The sequence below is a fragment of the Haemorhous mexicanus genome, chromosome 2 (genome assembly GCF_027477595.1).
Source record: "Haemorhous mexicanus isolate bHaeMex1 chromosome 2, bHaeMex1.pri, whole genome shotgun sequence".
Classification (NCBI taxonomy): domain Eukaryota; kingdom Metazoa; phylum Chordata; class Aves; order Passeriformes; family Fringillidae; genus Haemorhous; species Haemorhous mexicanus.
The window spans coordinates 109,035,233-109,058,768 of NC_082342.1; the positions used below are offsets into that span (position 1 = coordinate 109,035,233).

The 23,536-nt window shown below is 39.2% G+C and overlaps 1 protein-coding gene across 2 annotated transcripts in view; it reads left to right on the top strand.

Annotated features, from left to right (window-relative positions):
- The window catches only part of PDK3 (pyruvate dehydrogenase kinase 3), a 52,928-nt gene that overhangs the window by 24,158 nt on the left and 5,234 nt on the right, over positions 1 to 23,536 (top strand). For both annotated transcript variants that reach the window (XM_059839921.1, XM_059839923.1), the window contains 7 exons: positions 1,124 to 1,195; positions 8,728 to 8,912; positions 11,005 to 11,094; positions 14,374 to 14,451; positions 16,550 to 16,626; positions 17,859 to 17,960; positions 18,561 to 18,671. In XM_059839921.1, the coding sequence (XP_059695904.1) occupies positions 1,124 to 1,195; positions 8,728 to 8,912; positions 11,005 to 11,094; positions 14,374 to 14,451; positions 16,550 to 16,626; positions 17,859 to 17,960; positions 18,561 to 18,671 (715 nt within the window). The remainder of the gene's footprint in view (positions 1 to 1,123; positions 1,196 to 8,727; positions 8,913 to 11,004; positions 11,095 to 14,373; positions 14,452 to 16,549; positions 16,627 to 17,858; positions 17,961 to 18,560; positions 18,672 to 23,536) is intronic.

Consider the following 23,536-nt stretch of genomic DNA (forward strand, 5'->3'; position numbering starts at 1 on the left):
TAGTCTACTGGGTAGCTGCTACTGAAAAAGGAGAGGCTTGGTTATGTGTTTTGCTTTTTCCTTGTGTAGGCTCTGTGGTTATCTTTTCTCTCTTGTGTTAGCTTCAGCTGTTTAGACCTTTCAATTAGTCGTTTTCATGTGCAAGAAAGGTTTGTTTGGTTTTTCTTCTATTTCACCTCTGATGGGAGTTGGAGCTGTTGACACGCACATGTGATTAACATCTGATTAGTGTTGATAGTGTAGTTTGAGTGGCAGTGCTTAACCAGGAGTGAAAGGAGTAACGTTGAAACCTTCCCTTTTATGTGTGTGATTGATTCCTTGTGTGATTTTTACCTCAGGAAACAGGTCCTGGTTCTGTGGTCCTGAATGTGTGTCCGCTCCAGAGGCAATAGCTGGCCCTGAGGCACAGCGCTGTGTGCGAGTGGCAGAATTTGTACTGGTGGTGGCCAGTGTCCTACAGAGCAGTTCATGTTGAGGGCTTCTGGTTTGGGTCCTCTATGGTACCTCTGGGGCTCTAAGCCTCAGTTAATCTTCTGTGAACCAAATGTCTGAGCAGGAGAGAGCTGTGTTGTGTAAGAGGGGTTTTTATGAAACCAAGGGTTGTGTCACATGGAGGAGCTGTGGGAGTGTGTGAATGGGTGTGCTCTCCTGGAGAACTCTGGTAGGACCAGCTTGGTGCGGTCCTGTTATTGTGCCTTTTGGGGAGTGTTCCCCTGAGCTTTCTTTTGAAAGAAAACTTGGATTGCTGTCTGAGGAATATGGGAAAAAACTAACATCAGTACAGAGTAGATGAGCAGAAAAACCAAACCACAGGGACAAACTACCTGAAATTACAGATGTACCTTTAGAGAGGTTTTGCTCCTGTTGACTTCAGTTTCATTTATATACCATTTTCCTGAATTGCAGACTGTAAGGTCATAAGTAATACTTTTAAACTTAATATAATATATTGTATTTGCTTTCTTTCCCTTTGTTGCAGCATCCCACTTAGTCTTTGAAGAGAACTGTGTACTGTGCATCTATTACTTTTATGTGACCCTATAGTCTTAAAACTAAAGACATTTAAAAGTATTTTATGTTGAAGTATTTTAATTCTCTTTTTATAATTTTTTGCTTATTTCAGGTACATGCAGAGTTTCCTTGAGCTTTTAGAATATGAAAATAAAAGTCCTGAGGATCCTCATGTTCTGGATGAGTGAGTAACTTACTTTTTCTAACAGTTCATTTTCAGATAATCTGTCTCAAATACCAAGTGGTTTTGTACTCTAAGAAAACAGTTACCGTATTTGTAAGTTAGAATGTGTATGGCAAAAGCTAAAATTGTAATCTGGAGTAGAATGTAGGTATCTAAGTGCTTTTGAACAGTATATTTTCTGTTTATGCAGACTTGTAGTTTAAGAAATGGCATGAAATGCTTCCTTCAAGACTGTATTGAGAAAACAACATGATGTGAGACTATACTTGCTTATCAAATACTTAAGACTAAAGTGTCGTTTTAGTATATATTGAGCTTAGTGCTCTATGGTATATAAAGTATGTTAATACATTAATAGTTTGATTTATTTTTTTCCCCAGTTTGAAAGCATTCTAATGTGTCAGTCATTGTTTTTATCTAAAAGCTTTTTTAATGGACTTCAAGTAGTGGTGTTCACCTACCTCACTGAATAGCATTACTTGAAAAGAAAGGAAAACTTAGCCAATTTTCATTATCAACAAAATCACATTGAAATTGCCATTAGAATGTTTCTAGGAAATGTGTATGCATGAAACAGAGAAGAACCCCACATGTGAGAACAGCAGGTGCAACATATGCATCAGAGACTTGAAAACAAAACAACTAAAAACACACACACACACACACACACACACACACACCCCCCCCCCCAACACTAGGATCTGTTGTTACCCTGTACCCATAGCAGTCGACTTTGTTTCAGGTTATTACTTCTTGCAGGATTTTGTTCCATTAATTAGGGAATGGAACAAAATTCCTCTCTTAGGGTAGTTTGTCTTTCAGATTTCTTTTTAAGCTCTGAAATCCTGCATGTTCAAGCAGTACTTTAAAGAGAGTTTCATCAAATGCCTTGCTCTGTTTGTGTACCATGGAGCTTGTGTTGTGCAAAAATGGTGTTTTGCCTTCAGCAAACTTCATATACACACATTGTGTTGTTACATTAGGTTAAATAAGGGCTTTGGGAGGTGCTGCATTTCAAATGTTGTGCACTTTTGGTTGTGAGCATGTTATCTGAGATCTTGACACTTTAGCTTTTGTGTTTCAACCAATACATGTAGGAGAAGCTCAAGTGCAGGAGTATCAAGTTCCCTGCGTGGCAGAGCTGTAGAAGGAACCATATGGATTAAAGACTGACTGAATTGTAATGCTATTGAACAAGGGGAAAGTAACCATTTACTCAGAGTGAGTACTGTGCTGGAATGCTGCCTGAAGTTCTGGGTACTGCCTTTTAAGAAATTAAAACACTCATGGGCAGTAGATGTGAAGGGAACAAGATTTAGAGACTTGGATAGTTCCACCTCTGAATAATGCTGAAGGCATTTGTCTAGACTGGCAAAAAAAGATACTGGAGACACTGGAAGTCTGCATGTGCCAAAAACTAAGGTCACTGTAATAAAGGAAAATTTTTTTGGTTGTTCTAACCGAAGAACTGGAGCATTAAAAAATGTCTGTTTTTTATTAAAGTTGAGAATGTGTGCAGGGCAAAAAGTAAAGATTGTAATATTAATGAGAACAGACTGAAGGCTGTAGAGCATCCATTTAAAAAGCTTTTATAAATAGATTAGATAGATTTAGTGACATTCTAGGTGTGCTTATTCTTTAGAGGATAAATCAAATCAATTTTTCAACCACCTCTAGCTGTCAGATTTTGTGACTCTGTATTTACATCATCAGCATGTTTGCTGGTGACACAAAAATTTCTGTTTGTGACTAGTTTATCAGCAGGCTTTCCTTTATGGGGTTAAGTTGCCAAAACTTAGGTGTCTGTCGCCCTTTCAGATGGCATGAGCTGTCCTAAACACCTGAGTGAGCTTGGCAAATGTAACACAGATCCTTTTAAGCCTGTAATGTCCAGGATGTCTGGGTTGAGGCAAGGTGGTTTTGTAACTTCTGAAACCATCTTTCAGTATTTAGGTAGCTGAATTACAGCTTTTTATGAACTTCAGAGGTTCATGGTAGATCACAGTATAATAAATAAAGGCTAATGAGTAGTTCTCTTGGAGATCTGGAGTCTCATAATTAACACATCATTTATCTGATTCTGCCATATGGATATGGCATTCTTGATACTGTTTCATGGCAACTGCAAATATTGTTTGCGGTGCTCTAAATGAGCATGAGAACAAATATTTCATAATGAAGCAAATATCAATATCATTCAGGATAACTGTTTGTTAAAAGCTTTGAAATCTTGCACTTATTGTATTCTGTGTAATTAAGTACATAAAATAAGGATGCATGGAATTTATCGCTACTTATTGAGGCGAAGTTCAGCTAGGGCCTTTGACAGTAAGACCTGTCTTCTCTACCGCATCTGACCTTTGAAAAGACATTAAAACTGTATTATCTGGTTCAAGAGCAGATTTGTTCTTTTTGGCAGTGTTGGATAGACCATCTAAGATTAGAAAGTCAGATTTACTTTCCTGCTCTGAGATGTCATCTATTCCTAACTTACTGCAGGCTATGCCACTTAATTGCATATTGAGCTGTAATTAGATTTTTTAAAATATTCTTTACAAACTATGTCTTTCAAAAATGCTCTTAACTATGTTCATATTTATCTTATGATAACACAGATAAATCTAAAAAGTTTCACAACTGCTGTGACAGAATTCCACATTGCTGCTATCAAGCCTTCTCCTAATTTCATGTCTTGTGGTCAGAAAGTATCAGTATTCTGCTTTTCACTGGGAAAAACCCCCACATTTCTGAGTTAAATTCAGTTTGCATAAAAGTTTTCTGTTCTCTTCTGATTGCACGTATCATTACATGTGGAATTTGAGCCTTTATCTAGGACTTTAAGTGTCTTTAGGGATGCATAAATAGAAATAGTTCTTTTCTTTAACCAGATTGATTTGCTTAAAGAAAAACCTGGAAGATTTTAAGTTTGGACCAAAACCCTTTTTGCAGGCAATAGCTGCTGGGTGTCTCTGAGTACCTTGCCAAGAGCAGTCTACGAGGGCTTGGAGAAGCTTCATCTCTTGGCTCCTTTCCACTGTGCTGTTCCTGTGTGGAGCATGCTCTGGAGCAGCACATTTTACATGTTAATGTTACAGGGTTTATGGCTCATAGTACAGAAGACCCAGCCTTGCATCCTTTGGTCACTGAATGCCCATCCTTGTCCAAGGATATCAGGTGATTTAGGCATTTCATGATGGCCCCCATCCCTTCTCCCTTAACTAGTGTCACAGGATGTGAGTCTTGCCCGCGTGGAAGTGCCTTTGTTCCAGTACCATCCCAGCACCTTCTGTTTGGAGTTGAACATGGTCCATGCCTGTCCGCCTCAGACACTCAGAAACCATGAAGAATAACAGGGCAGTTGATTTTTAGAAATTAAAGAGTGCCTTGTTGGACTTTCTGTCAGCTGAGGTGGACTTCAGTTTCTGTTCTGGGTAACAGTAGCGGAGGAGAGAAGGGGAGCTAAACTGATCTTTCAAGGAGGTTGGATATCCACAGATGTGTTCTATCAATGTTGGCAGTAGTTCTTCAATTGCTGTTTTCTAAAATGGTGCAATGCTTGTATCAGTTAAACAGAAAACTGTCCCCTGACTATTTGTGGTTTTATCGCTGCTTGTCTGGGGAGCCTATTGTGGTATCCTGAGTTTGGGCTGTCTCTGGGGAAATAATTTTCTGTATTATAATGTTATGGTATTATAGATGTCATCCATGTACTGGCACAGCAGCATGTGAGGCCACACAGTGAAGTGAATTGGGAAATGGATGTAGTGGAAGAATAGCCCACTTTGAGCTCTGTGCTCCCTAAAATGTTAGTGTGTAGCCAACAAAGGCAGCAGTGCCCCTGCAGTGGAGAGGGTGAGTGGTTGTAGGAGTTGGTGCAGAGACTAAACTAAACCTGATTTTCAGAGTGGTCCAAATTCTCTCTGCTCCTAGTGTATGAATTGGGCAGATGGATGTTCATGAGTTTTACCTTTTTGTGAATGTTGGACAAAATGCTTTGAAGAGATTTTTTTCCATCAGCATTGTTCTAATGAAGCATTTCAGAAGTGTTTCAGTTTCTCTGTTGCCTTCTGTTGGTTAGCAGACCTTATGAAGCCTCACTGCAGCGTTGCCACATTCCTGTCACTGTCAGTAGTAAGGGCATTTGTAAAATGGTAGGTTACTTTTACCTTTTTGATAACACAAATATCTTTTTTAGCTGTAGAGGGGTCAGGTGGAAGTTCTTCTGCAGTTCTGCCAAACAGTGTGATAACAGGAGCCCCAAGATAAGGTGTCCATGCTTGGTGAAGGGTGCAAGCAGGCAGAAGTGTTGGAAATTTTCCAAGATGTCACTATCCAGTAAACACACAGAGCTTTAAGCTGTGTTTCAAAAATTGAAGGGTTTGTAAAAAAATGCTGTTCACATGTGCTCTCAAAGGACACTTAGTGCAGCCTCTACACCCCTGAGTTTCTCTGCTGGTTTTTCTCTTTGTGGCCCTCTCAAGGGAGGGTGTGTGGGGGAGTGTCTTGGAGCTGGCAGCCCCTGAGGCTGTCAGCTGCCAGCATGTCTGAGATAACATGCACATGGAACTTGGTAAACAAGAACCTTCCTTTCTGCAGCGTTGCAGTTAAAATAGTGGCTCAGTAAGCAGTTTGAGCTAAGTAAATATTGGAGTACATCTGATTAAGAAGGTGCAGTTTTGTTACTTTTATGTAAAGTGAAATGCTATTTTAATTAGTTTTGAACTTTGGAAGTAGATATACTTTCTAGTAGAGAAATCTTTCAGAGTGTGAACTTTTACCTCTCTTTCTTGTGATATTCAGCTGCCAGTTAGCACTGATTCAAAAAGAGCAGCCATTGAGAAAAACCTCACACCATTGCATTTGTTGCATTTAAAAGGGTTTTACTCTACTCATCACTTTTGTGCTTTTCATCTTTCAGGTAATGTTATCCATAAGAGACACTAAAAAAAATTCCCTTTGTCTTTATATTGACTTTAAGGTTGTTTTCTTGTACTGTAATGATGGATCAAAACAGAATAATATATACAGCTTATTAGGAAGTTAATTAATTAATGTCACAACACAGGTTATTTCTTGTATTTGCAGAGTGTTTTAGCCTTCATTTATTTAACACCTGTGGTAATGCCTTAAGTATTCTTTTGTTAATGCAGAAACCACTGAAGCTCACTTAACTAAAGCAGCTTCTTATTAATAATTTCTCATTTGTCAAACCAACTGCATTATTTATTATTTGTGGTTTTGAAAATACACAGAATTGTGGACAAAAAACGTAATTGGTAAAAAAATTTCAGAGCTCTTCTGGAGTATTCCTAGTTAATCCCATAAACAGTTTAAAAATTCCTTGATATTGTGTCCTACAGTTTGAGTACAATAAAAGCTTTGTGACTTTTGGGGTTGTAGCAGGTAGAGGGACTGTAATGAATGAGTGTTAAGATTAAGGAGGTATATTCTGATTTCTGCTCTGCTACTTTGAAATTTGCCTGTATTCCTCTTGTGTTTGCTCCTTTAAAAGCATCTGCTTAATAGAAACACGAGTGAACTGAGTTATCTGGGAAGATGGAACAGGAGGTTTATCAGTGCAATAATCAGGCATTCCTTTATTATATATTTAGTTTTATTCTGACTAAGCTTCAGCTATGATTTTGCTGGTCTGCAGCAGATAAACCTAAGTCCTTTGCCCTTTGGCATGCTCTGTGCATTTAAGCACTTTTGTAGTGGGATATCAGTGAACAATTTGCCCTCTTGGCATCAGCTATATATTTTGGATAGTGGAGGTATTTAAAAACAAATAGCAGAGCAAACAACAGTTAGGAGAGAGTGTTGTCAGTTCTCTTTCAGATGTGACTGTAAACATTGCTTCCAGCTCTGCTCTTTGCGAGGGCCTTGTTGCTCAGAAACGGAGAAGCAGCACAAGTACAGCCAGGCACCAGGCTCTGACATCACCTCTCAGAGGCAACAGATCCCATAGAGTCAACACTCAATAAACACATAAGTTCTATAAACCTTTTAAGCATTAAATATTCTAAACTGCCCAGTCAGCAAGACTGGTGAGTAAGAGAACAGTCATTCTATACTGTGATAGTATTTAGAATAGGGAATTAGGCAGTTAAAACTTCCCTTTTTTATGCAACAGAGTAGTGTTGAAAGACTGCTGAACTGTTTGTTAACACACAGGCAAAAACTGGTAGCTAGACTTAGGATCAGGAAAAACTAGTAAAAAGGGGTCCTACATTCCTTTGCAGCTGGCTGTGTAGAGTGGGAGAAATTATTTTTAAAGTGTATCACTTGTTAAGAATGGTATAAAAAAATTACTGTCTTGACTAAGTGGTGCTGAAAAGGAAGAAAACATCTTATTTATGTGTAGTGACCAATGGCTGGTCTTTTTTACTTTTTGTGGTCTTTATTCTTTCCCTTGCTCATTTGCAGGGGGATTGGACTAGATGACCTTTCAATGATTTCTGTGATTCTTTCATTAGCTAGTGTATATTCTACTTCTGTTAAAAATAATTAATAATTTATTTTCAGAATTTGTTATAAATCTACAAAGAATGTTCTGTTGATGCTTTTTGGAAAAGGATCTGCAGAGTTGCAGATGCAGGCATAGTTGAATAAGTGTTCCAGCTCTGCTTTCTTTGGAAAGCTACATTTCACCATTTGTACTTTCTATAACAGCATTATGTAAACATTGTGGTGTTAACATTGATTTAATATTGGAGAATGTAGTAGAATTAAGTAGTACTGATTTTCCATGTTTCCTCTTTAGAAAGCTATTAATAATTGATATTTCAAGTATGGATGGGTTTGCATATGGAGGGAAAAAGAATGAGCACATTGAACATCATAGGTGCTGAGCAGTCTTGGCAGGAGAAACAGAAATCCTTCAAGCTGTTTCAAAGGAAATGCTTGTTAAAAGCGGTGGGAGTGTTACCTAAAAGTTGCCGAGCTCCGGACGAGAGCTCCGTTGTATTTGCTCTGCCATCCAGTGGTGGCAGAGGAAACTGAACACGAGTCACGCAAATACCTGTCCTGAAATTCTAACTTAGCCCAAGGGATGCCAGGTGAAGGAAAGGCATTCAAAATTCACTGCATGGGTTGAGGTGTTGGGAAGAAACCACAAATTTTTCTAAGGAAATCATAAAGGAGGGGGTCAGGTTTTTTTTGTTCCCTGAGCTTCCTTTCCAGTCTCTCAGCTACTGTTAGGAGTTGCAGGGCGTGGCAGTTACTGTAGTGCATATGATTGTGGTGAAAGAGAAACTGTTTATCATCAGTGTTGAAGAGAGATTGATTTAATTTCAAGGAATATTTGTGGGAGAAATAACTTTATTTGGGGCTCTAGATGCTTCACAGGTCTTGTGAGTGAGAGGTTGATCAAATACTTCTTTTTAAATAGACTTGTTTAGGTACTATATTTTTGTATTTTCCCTCTGATTTTTGTTACTGACTGGGAGGCATAGTGAACAGATAATATGTTTATGCTGTTGTTGAGTTTAATTTTATTTCTAACAATTTGTTTCTAATTTTGTTTCCTCCAGCTTTTTAGATGTTTTAATTAAAGTCAGGAACAGACACAATGATGTGGTTCCAACCATGGCACAAGGGGTGATTGAATACAAGGAAAAATATGGCTTTGATCCATTTGTTAGCAGTAACATCCAGTATTTTCTAGATAGATTCTACACCAACCGCATCTCTTTCCGTATGCTTATTAACCAACACAGTAAGTAATTGCTTTTCTCTTCCTTGGAAACTGAGTTATTGCTTGTAAACCTGAAGATGAAGCTTTGTTTTGGTTTTTTTTTTCCTTACTCATGACTATTCTGTGCTAATTGTGGCAAAAGAGATACTGGCAACTGGTTCATTTGGTACTTTGCAATGATCAGAAGGGAATCCAAAACACCAGTGTGCTTTCTTTTGGAGTTGTCAGTCTTTGTTAGTGTGGCTGTTGCTTTGTAGTCTTACTGGCTGAGGTGGTTTGTGGAGTGATACTCTACTACTACCCAGAAATACTTTATGTATCTGTATCTTCCTGCTCACAAAGCTTTCAACATAGTTTGTAGAGCTTATATTTATTTCATAATTAAATGCAAAGGTGCTGTAAATTTTGAATAGGTTAGGTACTATACATACTGTTTTTTCCAGCAAGTTATCTAGACTTTCTTGCCTTCTAAAGAGGTTGAGTATTTCTAACAGAAGTTTTGAATTACATCTCTTGTCTTCCCTTACCTCCTATTTCCTATTTATGGATAAATGCTGGAATTAGTCATCCTTTGTCATTAGGTTCTGTTTCATTTGTTGTTACTAACAAACTCACTTTTTTATATTCGTATTACAGAGAGAAGGGAGTTACTTGCACAGCTCCTATTAACCAGTATGTGCAACCATGCAGAAAGTGATCTGTGTAAAGTTAAGGACAGTCTTCTGATCTGCTTTAGTGTGTCTTGTGCCTTTTAGCTCTAGAGCTTCATTCTCTGCTCAGTGTTTTGCTTTTCTGAGCTCTTAGAAATTGTTGTATGCTGCAGATGATGCAGATGCTGGAGTATGAGGTGTTTTATTACAAGTTTTGTGTCTTTGCAGTAACCTTTCATGTGACTAACAAATGCCTTGCTGTGTGTACAGATAACTTGAATGTGGCAAAGCACAGAAAATGAGATAAATCTACAGATTTTTCTTTACTTGCACCTGGGCAGAGAAGTGACAGATGTAAAACCAAGTTAAAAGGCTTTCAAATAAGAGTTCTAACAATAGACTACAAACATTGTCCTAATATAATTCTTGGGCTGAGTGCTATTGTAATTTGCAGTAATCCTAAAATATTAAACTTGATTCATTGAACTGAACTAGCTTTTCCTATGGATCCTCCTCTTTAATTGTTTGAAGCTTAAAACTGCTTGTAGATGCTTAAAGTTTGGTTAACCTTGTATAATGTCTCTGTGTTAGCAGTGCTAGTGATCTATCAGTGATGGCAAATACTCATCTTGAAACACTGAAGAAAAAGATAATTGGAAAGCAGAATGCAAATCCAGGTTTTTGCATGGTTTGCATTTCTTTTCCTACATTCCTGGCAGACTGTTTCCTCCAGAACTGTTCTGCAGGACACGGTGCCCAGTGTGTGAGCTTGCTGTGCCCAGGGTAGGAAAAGCTTTCAGAGCTAGACATTTGTTCACCTTATGCTGCACCTGCTTCATGTTGGAGCTCTCTAACTTGCTAAAATGGCATAAAATCACTCCTGAAATAAAGTACAAAGCCTTTCTACTTCTTTGGGAGTTTTCTTTAAACTCTTGGTGAAGGGTCTGGTGGGTACCAGACCCATGTGCAAAGAGGGAGTGGGGATCATACTTCTCTGGGGAGAAAGTCGAGTGAGTGAGACCTCTGTGCCAGCTGTGAAATTGCAGCTTAGGTGAATGTAAAAGGCTTCTAATGATGCCTTACAGTTCCACAGTCCTTTTTACTGTAATGTTTTCATTGTGAGTGCTTCTGTTCTGACATAACAGTATGAATGGAGTGTTTTACATTTTCATTTTATCCAGTTTTTGATAATCTGCTTTGAAATGTAGGTTTTCGCCTTAACCCTCCCACATCATGAATTCTGTTTTAACTAGTCTTGACTGTAAAAACTGAAGATAAAGAAAGGGAGGGGAGATGAGCAGTTAGACAAGTAGTCATCTTAAATGAGGATTCTGGCAATTTGCTGGAGTATCTTTTTACAAAATGGTGCAGTATCCAGTAAATCTCAGATACCATCAGGTTCCAACTTTCTGGCCTGCCTCAAGGGTAATAAATAATTTACTAGCATTTCTTTTTTATTTTAGCACTTCTGTTTGGTGGAGATATTAATCCTGCTCATCCCAAACATATTGGAAGTATTGATCCTAATTGTGATGTGGCAGAGGTAGTTAAAGGTAAGATGAAGTGAATGTTTTTGTTATTGAAATCCCCTAACTTAAAATATTCATAAATATTTTATTGAGATACAAGAAACTGAAGGTGATTTAAATCCATTTCTTCATTTTTTATTTTATTAAATGAAAGTTCTGCTCATAATAAAACCCTGGGCTTATTGAGACTTTCTAATGTCTTCATTATTGAAAAGAGAGAAACTTTTGGTCTGTTAACAGAACTAACAACACAATTTGATTTTAATAGCTTTAATCTGTACTTTGAAATATCAGTTGAAGTGTCTAAATGTTTTGTTGAACTCTAGATGTTTTCTTCCTGAAATACTTCGAAGCAGGTTCTCATGTACTGCTTTTGTATCACATGCTGGTATTACAGAAAACTAAGAGTAAGTGAAATTTCAATTTTGTTTAGCTAGGCCTTTTAGTAAAATGTCCTCAGGTGTGCAGCTATCCCAGTGAAACTCCACATTGTTCCGTCATCTGATCATGCACAGCCTGTTTGTTTCCTGCAGAAGACATGGATGTGATGGTTGTACCTGACTGATCTGGCACAGTCTCAGTGCAAGTCCTGTTTGCTCTGTGTTGTGAGTGTTTAGATGCTTTCAGAATGTTAGCAAGGAGGCAAGAGGCAATGCTGCCTGCTTCAAGAACATCTCCATGGAAGGTTCATGCTCTGGGTGTGTCTATTTGCAAATGCAGGTTGTGCTGTAGGAGAGAATTAGAGAATTCCAGGCTCTGTCCTTTGCTGCTGTTTGTGCAGCTGCAGAGGGAGGTAGAATGCATTTCTCCCCTTCACTTTCTCTCAACCTTTGGTGAAGTGAGAGGGAAACCTTTCTTATCTCAAAGTCTGACCTGCATGATAGCTCACTTTGTAATGCTGTTTACAGCTTTTTACAGCTTTTTTTCTAGCTCTTCTTAGCTCCTAAGGTGGCCTTTTTCAGCATTTTTTTTCCTTTTGATTGACCTTATTCCACTTTGGCCTCAACATTTTATATGTTACAGCTATGTTGTTTATTTAGCTTTGCCTTCTAATAGCAATATTTGAATCAATTTTGATTATCAGATTCGCAGTTGCTACCTTTGACAGAGGAGTGCATAGTGTCAGAAGGTGCTAAGTTCAGTTTTCAAACAAGTAGCTAAAATAGATCATACACAACACTGACCAAACACTGTCCAGTGTTGCCGTTCAAAGAAACAAAATGGCCTTAAAGACAGGGGCTGTATAGTCCTGTCAAGGTGATTGAGGCTTTTTCCTTGTAGAATTGGTGGAAGGATTAATTTATGTTCTGTATGCTGTGCTAGCTCCCAAATGTTCTGGTTCATAGGCAGCATTCTGAGCAGTTGATCAGTTAAAATGTTGATTTTGGTACTGTATGTGACAGCTGTAAGCCCTGTATGCCCTTCAAAACAATATAGAAATTATTAAAACAGCCACGTCTTGCTTCAAGCAGCTACACCAAGTGCTGTGTCTGTGCTGCCTGAGCTGGCTCTCTCTGTCTTGCTGACTGTCCTGCAACAAGTCTTTTCAGCTGACAGCGAATTCAGGTTGTTTTCTGGAGCCAGGATTTTAGATTTACCAATAGATCTCTCACTGTTATTGCTACTTAATTTCCATCCACACCCTTGATGCATGCTTTGAACTTCACAGTCTCTTCCACAGTCATAGGACTCTGCCAGAGAGTTGGCCCTTAGAGGAGGTCAAGAGGTCAGACTGTTTGACCCAGATTTGCTAAGAAAACAGTAAGAAATCTTTCAAATACAGAATTACAGAATGGGTCAGGTTGGAAGGGAGCACAGCAAATCAACCTCCCTCCCTGCTCAAGCAGGGCCATCCAAAAGCACATGGCACAGGATTGTGCCCAGGTGGTACTTGAAAATCTCCAGTGAAGGAGATTCCACACCCTCTCTGAGCAATCTGTGCCAGTGCTCCTTCCCTGCAGAGGGAAGAAATTTTTCCTCATGTTCACATGGAGCTTCCTGTGCATCAATTTCTGCCTCTGGTCCTATTGCTCAGCATCACAGAAAAGAGCCTCCAAAAGGCTCCATCCTCTTGGCACCTCCCCTGCAGATACTTTTAGACAGTGATGGCCTTCCCTCTCTGTTGTCTCTTCTCAGGGCTGAGCAGGCCCAGCTCCCTCAGACGTTCCTCATAAGAGAGATGTTCCAGTCTCTTCATCCTTGTTTCCTTTCACTGGATCTGCTCCAGGAAATCTCTGTCTCTCTTGTCCTGAGGAGCCCAGAACTGGACACAGCCCTCCAGACATGCCTCACTGGGGCTGAGTGGAGGGGCAGGGTCACCTCCCTGAGCTGCTGGCACTGCTGTCCCTAGTGCACCCCAGGACCCCAGTGGCCCTCTTGGCCCCAGGGCACTGCTGGCTCATGGACAGCTCATTGTCCACCAGGACCCCCAGGCCCTTCTCTGCAGAGCTGCTTCCCAGCAGGTCAGCCCCAGCCCGTGCTGGTGCCTGGGCTGGTCCTTCCCCAGTGCAGACCCTGCATTTGCCTTCTCTGAATTTCAGACCCTTCCTCTGCCCCTCTCTCCAGCCTGTCCAGCCCCTTCTGAGGGGCTGCCCAGCTCTCGGGGGTGTTGGCCACTCCTCCCAGCTCTGTGTCTGCAGTGAGCTCACTGAGGAGCCCTCTGCCCCAAGGCACTGATGAATAAGTTAAACAATATTGCTTGATATTGAACCTTAGGGGGCACCTCTAGTGACAGAGGGTTACTTAAACTTTCTACCTGTGTTTCAACAATACATAAAGCCTGATTTGGTTTGTGGGGAGGTATTTTCAGGGTGAATCATTTTTGGTTCAGTGGGAAGAAATGAAGAATCTTCTCCAGCTTTTCCCCCAAGAGACCTTGAAAATTAAGTGTTGTAAATACTATTTTGTTTGGAGAACCTGAATTTGTGGCTGTAATGTCATCCTTTTTTATTTTAGATGGAAAGAACAAGTATTAAATTGTGATTAGGAAATAAAAAATAAGTAGATTTTATGGTCAGCCTAAGATTACATCCTTCTGGTTTTCAAGCCCTGAACAAAGAAGAAAAATAGCTTCTCTCCAGTACTGTGCTTTTCTTTTGAGAGCTTTAGATAGAGTTTTCCCTTTCCTGACAACTGGGCTATGAGTGTAGAGAGAAAAAGGGATTAGATTGGATACCAGCTTTATGCTTGTAAACTAGTGCTCAAAGTGAATGTTCTGTTTGTGGCCCTTCACAGGGAGGATGGATGCTGCTGGTCATCACTAGAAGATTTTGATAAATCAGTGTTTGTTCTGTTGTTTTGTAGATGCTTATGAAACAGCTAAGATGTTATGTGAACAGTACTATACAGTGGCACCTGATCTGGAAGTTGAAGAATTCAATGGTAATTATGAAATTACTTGTGTAAGAAAATGCATTTCTGGTATCTGTGATTGCTAGTTTTATTATTTAATTGTAAGTTATAATTTGAACTATGCAGTTACTTTTGTTCAAATGTGTCTGTGTGGGCACCTGAACTATAGCTTATCATCATGATATGTACTTCTTTATGCTGAAAGTAGAGCTTTATCTGCTAAATTCACTATCACTTTAAAGAAAATAAACCAAGACTCCTCATAACTGAGAAGGAAACATGTCTGCCTTCTCATCTTCTAACAGAACTGAAACTTGTTTTGTTCCGAAATATACTTATAAACCCATGAATTCCACTCTCAACACAGTAGTGAGCCCGTCTGTGTAAGATGGCAAAATTGGAATTTTTATTAGGTAGTCTGTGCTTTAAATCCTATCATAAACCTCTCATGGAAATCTGTTTCAAGTTGATTGCAGAGATAATTGGATGACACCAAACTGATGAGACAGGCTGTGTCAGCACATTGACTGCTTTTTGTTCATTATTTTATTGACAAAAGGGAGCTTTTTTTTTTTTTATTTAAAAAAAAATTTCCTGAGTGATCCTCTCCCAGATTTTGGACAGCAGCCAAACATAAGACTAAGATGGTTCCAAACTTCAGCAGAAGAATTGCAAAAGTCTCAGGAGTAGGTAACACTCAGTGGGAGAGTGTGATAATTGGAATGTGTGTTGCTCAAAGTACTACTGAGTAGTGTAGAAATATTTCTCTACACAAGGTGATGCTGTCAACAATGATGCATTGCCACCCATCTCTCCCAAAGCCAAAGGACCTGACCTTCCCCTTTTAAACCGAGTGATTCTAGAGATAAAAGTCCTGAGTGTTGCAGCAGAGGAATCAATCTATGCAAAATTCATCTGAAAGCATAAGTAAAAAGATCCAGCAGTAGAGAAAGCAAGTTGCTGGAGCTAAAAAAGAAAAAGTGAATAAAGAATTATGTGTTTTCTTTAAATCAGCTTATTATCAGTATGGAGAAAGCAGCTTTGCAAATTACCTTGCAAGAGCAGCAATGACTCATTTTCTATCTCTGTACATCAAACAAGTGTGAGTCAGTTTGCCTTGGTTTCAGTGAGGCGTAAGGGAATGGGAGTATGGACAGACAAAAATAACAGAATAAAATATCAAGTTGCCTTGCAGAGCATTGTTTTGGTCTTCTCCTTTTCCTAGGAGTTTTCGTTACCATATTTCTTAAAGTAATGACTGGGATTATTACCAGCCCTCAGTGCCAAAAGGAATGACGTTGACTCCAGTCATGTTCTTTGTGCATATTTAAATCTTCCTGGAATTTATGAAGCAGACAGTTTGAGACTTCCCTTCAGTCTGAACTGCTGCTCAGTCTGACTCTCTGTAACTGCATAATTTAATGCCAGTAGATACTTGAATGTTCAGGGATGACTTCATCTTTAGCCCCAAAAGTGTCCTGGAATGTATTAAATGCAGCTGTATTATTTCCTGCCCGATCAATAATCAGTGAGCCCTCTGTCATTCAGACCTGTGCCAAGCCATACCCCTCTGCTGAAACACTCACAGTGGGACAGCAGTGGACAAAAAATTCAGTGATGGCTTGGAATATGGAAGCTGGGATATTGTTTGAAGTATATTTGAAAAATTTTGTGAATACTTATTTTGTGTTTTTTAATGAAGGGAAAGTATGTAGTTGATTTTGGAATATTTAAACAGTGGCCTTTACTTTAAGAATCTTTCTGTGCAGCAAATATTGTGCTTAAATAGTATGTGAGCATGTGAAAGTTTCCCACTTAAATAGGAATGTTTTCTTGGTTAGTGTACATTGTTGTAGGAAACCAACCATTGCTTAGTGAAGTTTCGTATCTAAACAATGTCTGCTGGCTGGATGGATTTGAAGATCATAATTATAACATGTTCTTTCAGGTGATAGCAGTGACTAAAATTTATGATTTTACTTCATGGAACTAATTTTGCACTGGGAGAAGTAGAGCATGCTTACGTACTTGTCTGTGCCTACATGTTTGTGTTACTCTGGTAAACAGCGATGCTACAAAATACTGTTTTGAAGAAAATTATTTGACTTTTTTTCTCTTTTTTTTTTAGCTAAAGCTCCAAACAAGCCTATTCAAGTAGTCTATGTACCTTCTCATTTGTTTCATATGTTATTTGAATTATTCAAGGTAGGTTGCACTTGTTAATATTTGGGGGTGTTTTGTGATCCTATAACTGTTGAAATTGTGATTCCTTTCAGTTACAGCTCTTTAATGTTATTTCAGTTTTCCTCTCTTAAGCTTATTCTTAAGTTTCAAACACTCTTCAGTTGTTTAAAAGCCAGACTTAAACCCCTCCTTAATGACCCTGTGTACTTAAAAACTGCCTGGTTTCCCACTTCTCCTGTTGTGCTTTTGTAGCTTTTTTGATTGACTTAGAACACTCATGGCAGTCTAGGTCTGCAGTGATGGAATATTCATAACCTTGCAGTTTTTATGAGCTTGTTTCTTTATTGCATATTTGAGGACTAGGATCAGTGATCCTAACCTACTTGAGGTTAGAATCAGTGTCTTTATTGTGAAAACAGGCCCTGTATCTTTAAATAGTGTAGATGACATGTTTTGTTCAGGTTTTGTGTTTTCTGAATAATTGGAACAAGAGTGCAAATGGGACTTGTGAGAGCTGTATCTCATTTGAAAGAAGACAGGAGGTCTCTATGTGGTACAGCTGAACACCAGAACTTGAGAGGAAAACTTGTGTTTGGCCAGAGAGAAACTTTTTCAAAGTACTGGTTTTTGGGGTTTGAGTTCTGAAATTTGTCAACTATGTTCATTGAAGTCTTCTCCCATTTTGCCATTTGTAACATTAGTTTTGGAGCAGGACATGTGAGTATTTATATGGTACATGTGAGTATGGTTTTGATCCAAGGCATGAAACAGGCTGAAGTCAGTAAGTTGTAGCTGTAAAGAATTGAGACTGGAAACTCTGTTAACATGAAGTCAGATTGACAGATGGTAACTTTCACGTGACCCAGGCTGAGAAAATCAAGACTAGCTTTCTGTGGTGAACGTCACTGTTGGTGTAGTACATCATGGAGGTGAAGGATGTTCTCATCCTGTGGATATATTTGCTTGATTTCACACAGGACCAAAAAAAAAAAAAAAAAAGGGGAAAAAGTCTTGCTTTCTTTTTTTCTGACTATATCAAATAAATAAAAGGTATGTATAATAAGTTGTAATGTAAAAATTTAACTGGGCAATTCATTGACTTGATGGCACTTGAATTTGTGTTAAATACAGGCTTTTCTATCTTGTACACAACTGTAGGACAGAGTAGATGCTACAAAATAAATTCAAGTTCTAACCTGTCAGAAAAATCTTAAAGTTAGACTCAAAGAGACTGTGTTTTATTTTATCTTCAGAATTCAATGAGAGCTACAGTGGAATTGCATGAAGGTAAGAAAGAAGCCTATCCATCGATCAAAACCTTAGTCACTTTGGGGAAAGAAGATCTATCTATTAAGGTAAATGCCTAAAAACAATACACACTGCAAACCTGCTAGGTTTAGAGTAGGATGACTTAATTTGAAAAAGCAAATTAATTATACCACCTGCTTCATATTCATTAGGACAGAATATTTTCAGTTGGGAAAGACCGACAAGGATCATCTTGTCCAACTGCCTGACCACTTCAGAGCTGACTAGTAGCCAAAGCATGTTTGTTAGAGGCAGTGTCCAAATGCATCTTGGTCACTGACAGACTTGGGCCATTGACCATCTCTCCAGGAAACCTGTTCTGCTCTTTCACTGCCCTTCCCATACAGAAATGCTTCCTGATGTCCGCTCTAAACCTCCCCTGTTGCTGCAACTTAGAACTGTTCCCACAGGTCCCATTGCTGGATCCAGGGAGATGAGATCAGCACCTCCCTCCCAGTTCCCCTCCGCAGGAAGCTCTAGACCATGGCAAGGTCGCTCCCTGCCTACTTTTCTCCAAACCAGACAGCCCCAAAGTCCCTAACTGCTCCTTTAGTTAATTTCTAAAGTAATTTAGATAATGCTTCTTGATGTTTTGTGTGTTTTTTTCAGAACCTAATGTTTAAAACTCTTCAATTTTCATTCCTTAGATAAGTGACAAAGGTGGAGGTGTACCTCTAAGAAAAATAGACAGATTGTTTAACTACATGTACTCAACAGCACCCAGGCCCAGTCTGGAGCCCTCAAGGGCTGTGCCTTTGGTAAGCAATTCCAGTATGTATTTAAATGTCCCTTTGCAATACTCTGATTTTACATTGCCCTTCATTGCAATCTGCTGGATCAGGTTTTCCATTGAGGAAATGCTTTATCATTAGCAAGTCTTTCCAGGTAGAACAGGAGAAGATGAATTCTGTTATCACTTCTGTCTACAGACTAGAAAATTACTTTGCTTTGTCTTGACATTACATTCTTGGAAACAAGCATAAAAAATCTGCACAAGCACAGTATTTTCAGAGGTTGATGGGCAGGATCATTAGTGCTATATTACTGAGCAGGTGAATGACCTAATGAGCTCTTCTTTGATGTATAAATTACTCTTAATCTAAGTCTCCTATCATAAATGGATTAAAAAGCTGGGCCACACTGCTCAGCACTTGAGAAGCACCTTCTGGCAATGCACAAGCTTATACTTAAGCTTAAAGATAATTTTTGACGAAGTTATGGACTTAAACACATCAAAAAACATTCCCTATCTTGCATATGGTATGAACATATTTGGTATATTCCTATTTATTTGGAAACATCTTCTGTGATATTCGTTTCTCAGATGCATCAGGGCCATATTTCAAATAAAAACTTCCCCATAGTTTCTTTTAGTCAGGGAAATTATTTCAGTGTTGAATGTGTAGATTCTTTTAGCAAGGATGATTTAAAAAAAATAATAAAGTACTATTTCTAAATTGTTTTATTAAATTGCATACTGGCTCGTGATAAAAATTCTATAGCTACTGTTCCACTTGACTGGTCTCAGTAAATGCGTTAATACAGACACTGTATTTTGTCTCTTCTCATCTCTGTTGCTTTTGATGCAATCCTTTATCTCTAAGCCTGTTGAGAAGTTGATTATCTAAGAAATTTCCTTTCCCTGCTTAGGCACATTCTCATCTAGCATGTTCTTAAATAGTTGGGTTTTTTTCTCCCCTACTGATACTTCTGTGTTTCAAGTGCCTTCAGATGAATAATGGGCAGAGAATGGATCACAGGATCATCAAGAAAGGAAGTGACCTCCCAGGATCGGGTCCAACCTTTGACCAAGCACCACCATGTGAATTTAACCACAGCACTACATGCCATGTCCAGTTGTTTCCTAATGGTTCCTGGGATGGTGACTGACTCCAGTACTTCCCTGGCCAGCCAGTTTCAATTCTTGACAATCCTTTCAGTGAAGAAATTCTTCCTGGTGTTCAACCTGAACATCCCTCACCCAGCTTGGGGCTGTTCCCTCTTGTCCACATGACTATTTTGGATATAAAATATTTAACAGTGAACTGAGGGTAAAATCAGTTCAGTGTAGCAGGCACAGGGCCTGCAAGGCCTCCCTGGCAGTCACTTGCCTAAGACAGGAAATGCCTGGTCATGATGACTGGACCTAAGAAGCCCCTCTCCCGCCTTGGGACCCTCGTTATCTCTCTGTAGGACCATAGGTCACTTTTGCCTCGACCCTTAGTATTGGACTGTTTTCCAAAACCCACGTACCCTAAATAAACCCCCATTTCTGCACTGTTCAGCAGAAGAGCTGTCACTGGGACCCTTTGCAGAAGCTGCCAATAAAGACACCTCTGTGGAACCTCATACAGTGCTTCTCTCTCTCCTTGCATCTGCCCAAGGCCCTTAGCAAACAGAGCGCTGAAATCACCTAAGAGCTGAGTTCACCAAAGAGCTGATCTCACTAAAGAGCTGAGCTGCTTGCTAAGATTGCCTGTGGCTGGGAGCCTGCCTGGGACACCTGGACAGGTTGTGCTTAGCAGGACTTTTCTCTCTGGACACCTATGGCAGCTGGGGTCAGAGAGACCCCAAGAACCCCCTGCCCTAATAAAAGTTCAGAGTGACTCAGAGGTAATAAATTTCCTCTGAGCTTATGAGCAGAAAGTCTTTATGGTGCTGCCTTGGTCCACAGTGGGTACCATTGTGGCATGGCAGTGCATTGCACCGGCTTACCCCTCTGTACTGTGGGAGGTGTGAAACCCAGTCCTGTATCTGCACTACTTGGTACTGATCCTTCACAGCTCCTACCTCTACAGCACATCTCAGTCTTATGTTTCAAACTTCTGCTTTTTCATAGAAAATCTTCTTGAATGTGGTGAGAGGCAACAGGCCTTAATTCAAATATAAGCTTTTTTCTTTGTCACAAATGGTAGAATCTCTCTTGATGCATAATCTGCCTTTGTTCTGTCTGACTTTTGATCAGCAATTTACCCTATCAGTCTGCAAGGATTTCCTGAAACTTGTTCTCAGGATAAACTTATACCTTGATTACCAGTTGTATTCACTATTAAACTGTCTCTTCCTTTGTAGCTCTGATTGTAAAATGTGTTCATCTTAGGACTGACACTATTCTTTTTCCTTTTTTTCAGTGCATCTTTAGCAATTCATTGCTATATTTACTTCCTCATCTTCAAAACTGCTTACTTTGATTCTGTGGCATTTATCTTTGGTATTCTTCTGTGTCCCATTTTCAGGCTTTATTTTCCTTTCCCAGTCTATGCCACTGTAGTCAAACCTACAAAGGATCCCCCACTTTGTGAGTCTGGCAGCTTTTGCCCTGTGAGTCTGACCAATGCCTGCAGAAGACTGAAAGTTGAGAAAACCTGTTCAGCTCTGTTATTTATATATGTGTGCAGAAAGAAGAAAGTCATAAACTCTGAGTCTGTGCCAAATCTTGTCACTAACAGGAAAAAGGACTTAGCAGTGAAATTTGACATGTTATGTGTTATGGCCCAGATCCAGTTATAAAACAATAATGCAGTGCTTTGTATGTCAGTCTGGAAATAAAAATCCTTCAGCAGAAAGGTTGCACATAAATCCTCTCTGATGTCCATGCAGAAAGAGTCTCTTTAGTGACAAAGACCAAGCCACTAAAGAATTATAGTGCTGCAGAAGGCTGGTAGGGTGTCATCCTTGATTTAGGTAATATTCTGAGCTAAGCTGGGGTGAAGAGTAAGGCTGGTAGGGTGTCATTCTTGATTTAGGTAATATTCTGAGCTAAGCTGGGGTGAAGTGTAAGCAGACATATCTTTTTCTGTTCTAACATTTTTTCCTCTTGTTATATGATGCCCTGTCTAGTTTATGAAACATCATAGAATTGGGCAGTGGAAGAGAGGTATCCTTCTGTTGATTGGGGAAAATTTTTGCTCCATTTTGCAAATGTTGTTTAAATCCTGCTGAGAAACCTTGTTACCATGGCAGCATTCAGATTCTAGTGGGTTTTAGGTTCATCTGCACTGCATATAGAGTTCAGATTAAAACACATGGTCATGTTTAATGATAGTAGGTTTTCTTAGGGAATTTAATGGTTCTCTCTCTGAAAGCATTTGTTTATAGTAGGAGAAACCTGGCTTAAATTAGTTTTAATTAAAATCTGTTGATGCTAGTAATACAGAAATATAATAATAACTTGCTTTTTGTTTAATGCATACCATAACATTTAATGATAAATTTGCTCTAAGGAGTTTTCCTTTCTCAAGGCAGATGTGCCATCACAGACTGTTCTGTCCCCTAGATCAAGCACAGATCTATGTAGTAAACACCACTTGTTATTTGTCTTTTGCAAAATAGATCCTTTGCAGGGCCAGGATTTAACAAGGTACCCGTATGGGGTCTCTTGTCTCTGTAATTCTTGTAAGTTTCCTGGTTTGGACAGCTCCCTAAAGGCAGTGCACAGAGAGGCTGACAGGAAATGTTTGAAAGAGGGCTGTATGAAATAATGATGTGGGCTAGCACAGAGCATAAAGGAACAGGAGACAAACAGAAGTTGGCTTTAAAGGAGGGGTAGTTCTGGAGTGAGGAAAGTATCAAGTGTTTTCAGTATTGTTTGATACTGCCCTTTACTTGAGCTGGTCTTTGGGGTATGGACTGTCCACAAGTTGCCTTTTGGTTGCTGTGCTTTATAATTTCTGTAATGTATTTATTGTCCAGTCTCCAGAAGAGGAAGTCAGCTTTTGACTTTTTTTTAGTTCTGTTGAAGACAGCCAAATCAAATTTTTAGAGATTAAGAAAGAAATCTCTGAAGTTTCAAGGCCAAGTGTTTGAAAGTCATGCATATGTCTCTAGTGGGAGATTAAATTTCTCTTTGAGAAATTTAGAACATGGTGTTGGGAGAAGTGCAGCTAAACAACTGTTTTAACTGTGCTAATGGATACTAATAGCTGTGACAGGCAGTGTGAAAAGGGCATATTTGGCATTTCAGTATCTCATTTAGAAAAACTAAGTGAGCAACTGTAAACCAATTTTAATATTAAATTTAGAGTTCTGTGAAAACAAGGGGAAAATGGCTTAAAGATATTGTAGTAGATGACAGCAAGAGAATTTGTGATGGACACTGTACTACAAGTTCTTTAATGTTCATTTTTCCCTCAAGGGATTTGCTATAAAGTGATGCCACATATTAGCTGTACATAATGCTTGCAAATCCTTCTTCTTAGCATTCTCTTTTTTGTATCATTTTAGGCCTTTGTTTATAAAATTCAGGGCATGTTTATCACTTTCTGTCAGGTTGCTTTTGTAGAAATACTGTTGTGGAATGAATTTATTGGTTTTCTGAAAGCTTCAAGTGTCTATTTTTTCTTGTAGTCCACCCATACTACCTTGCCTTGTAAATGTTTGGGGTTTTTTCCCCAAATGCTTGTGTGTTTGGAATAGTTCCTTTATTGTACTCGATAGTCCTGGAAAATTCAGGTGGGATTTGGGTGCATAACCAACCATTGTGGTTCTCAGTACACAGCCAGTTATCTGAAAGAGTCATGTGTTGAGCAAAATCTTACTCCCTGGCTCCAGTGAGAGAGACTTGGAGGGTTTTCTTACAACTTTCTTGGCAAGAGAGGGTTGGAAGAGATGCCATGTGATTGAT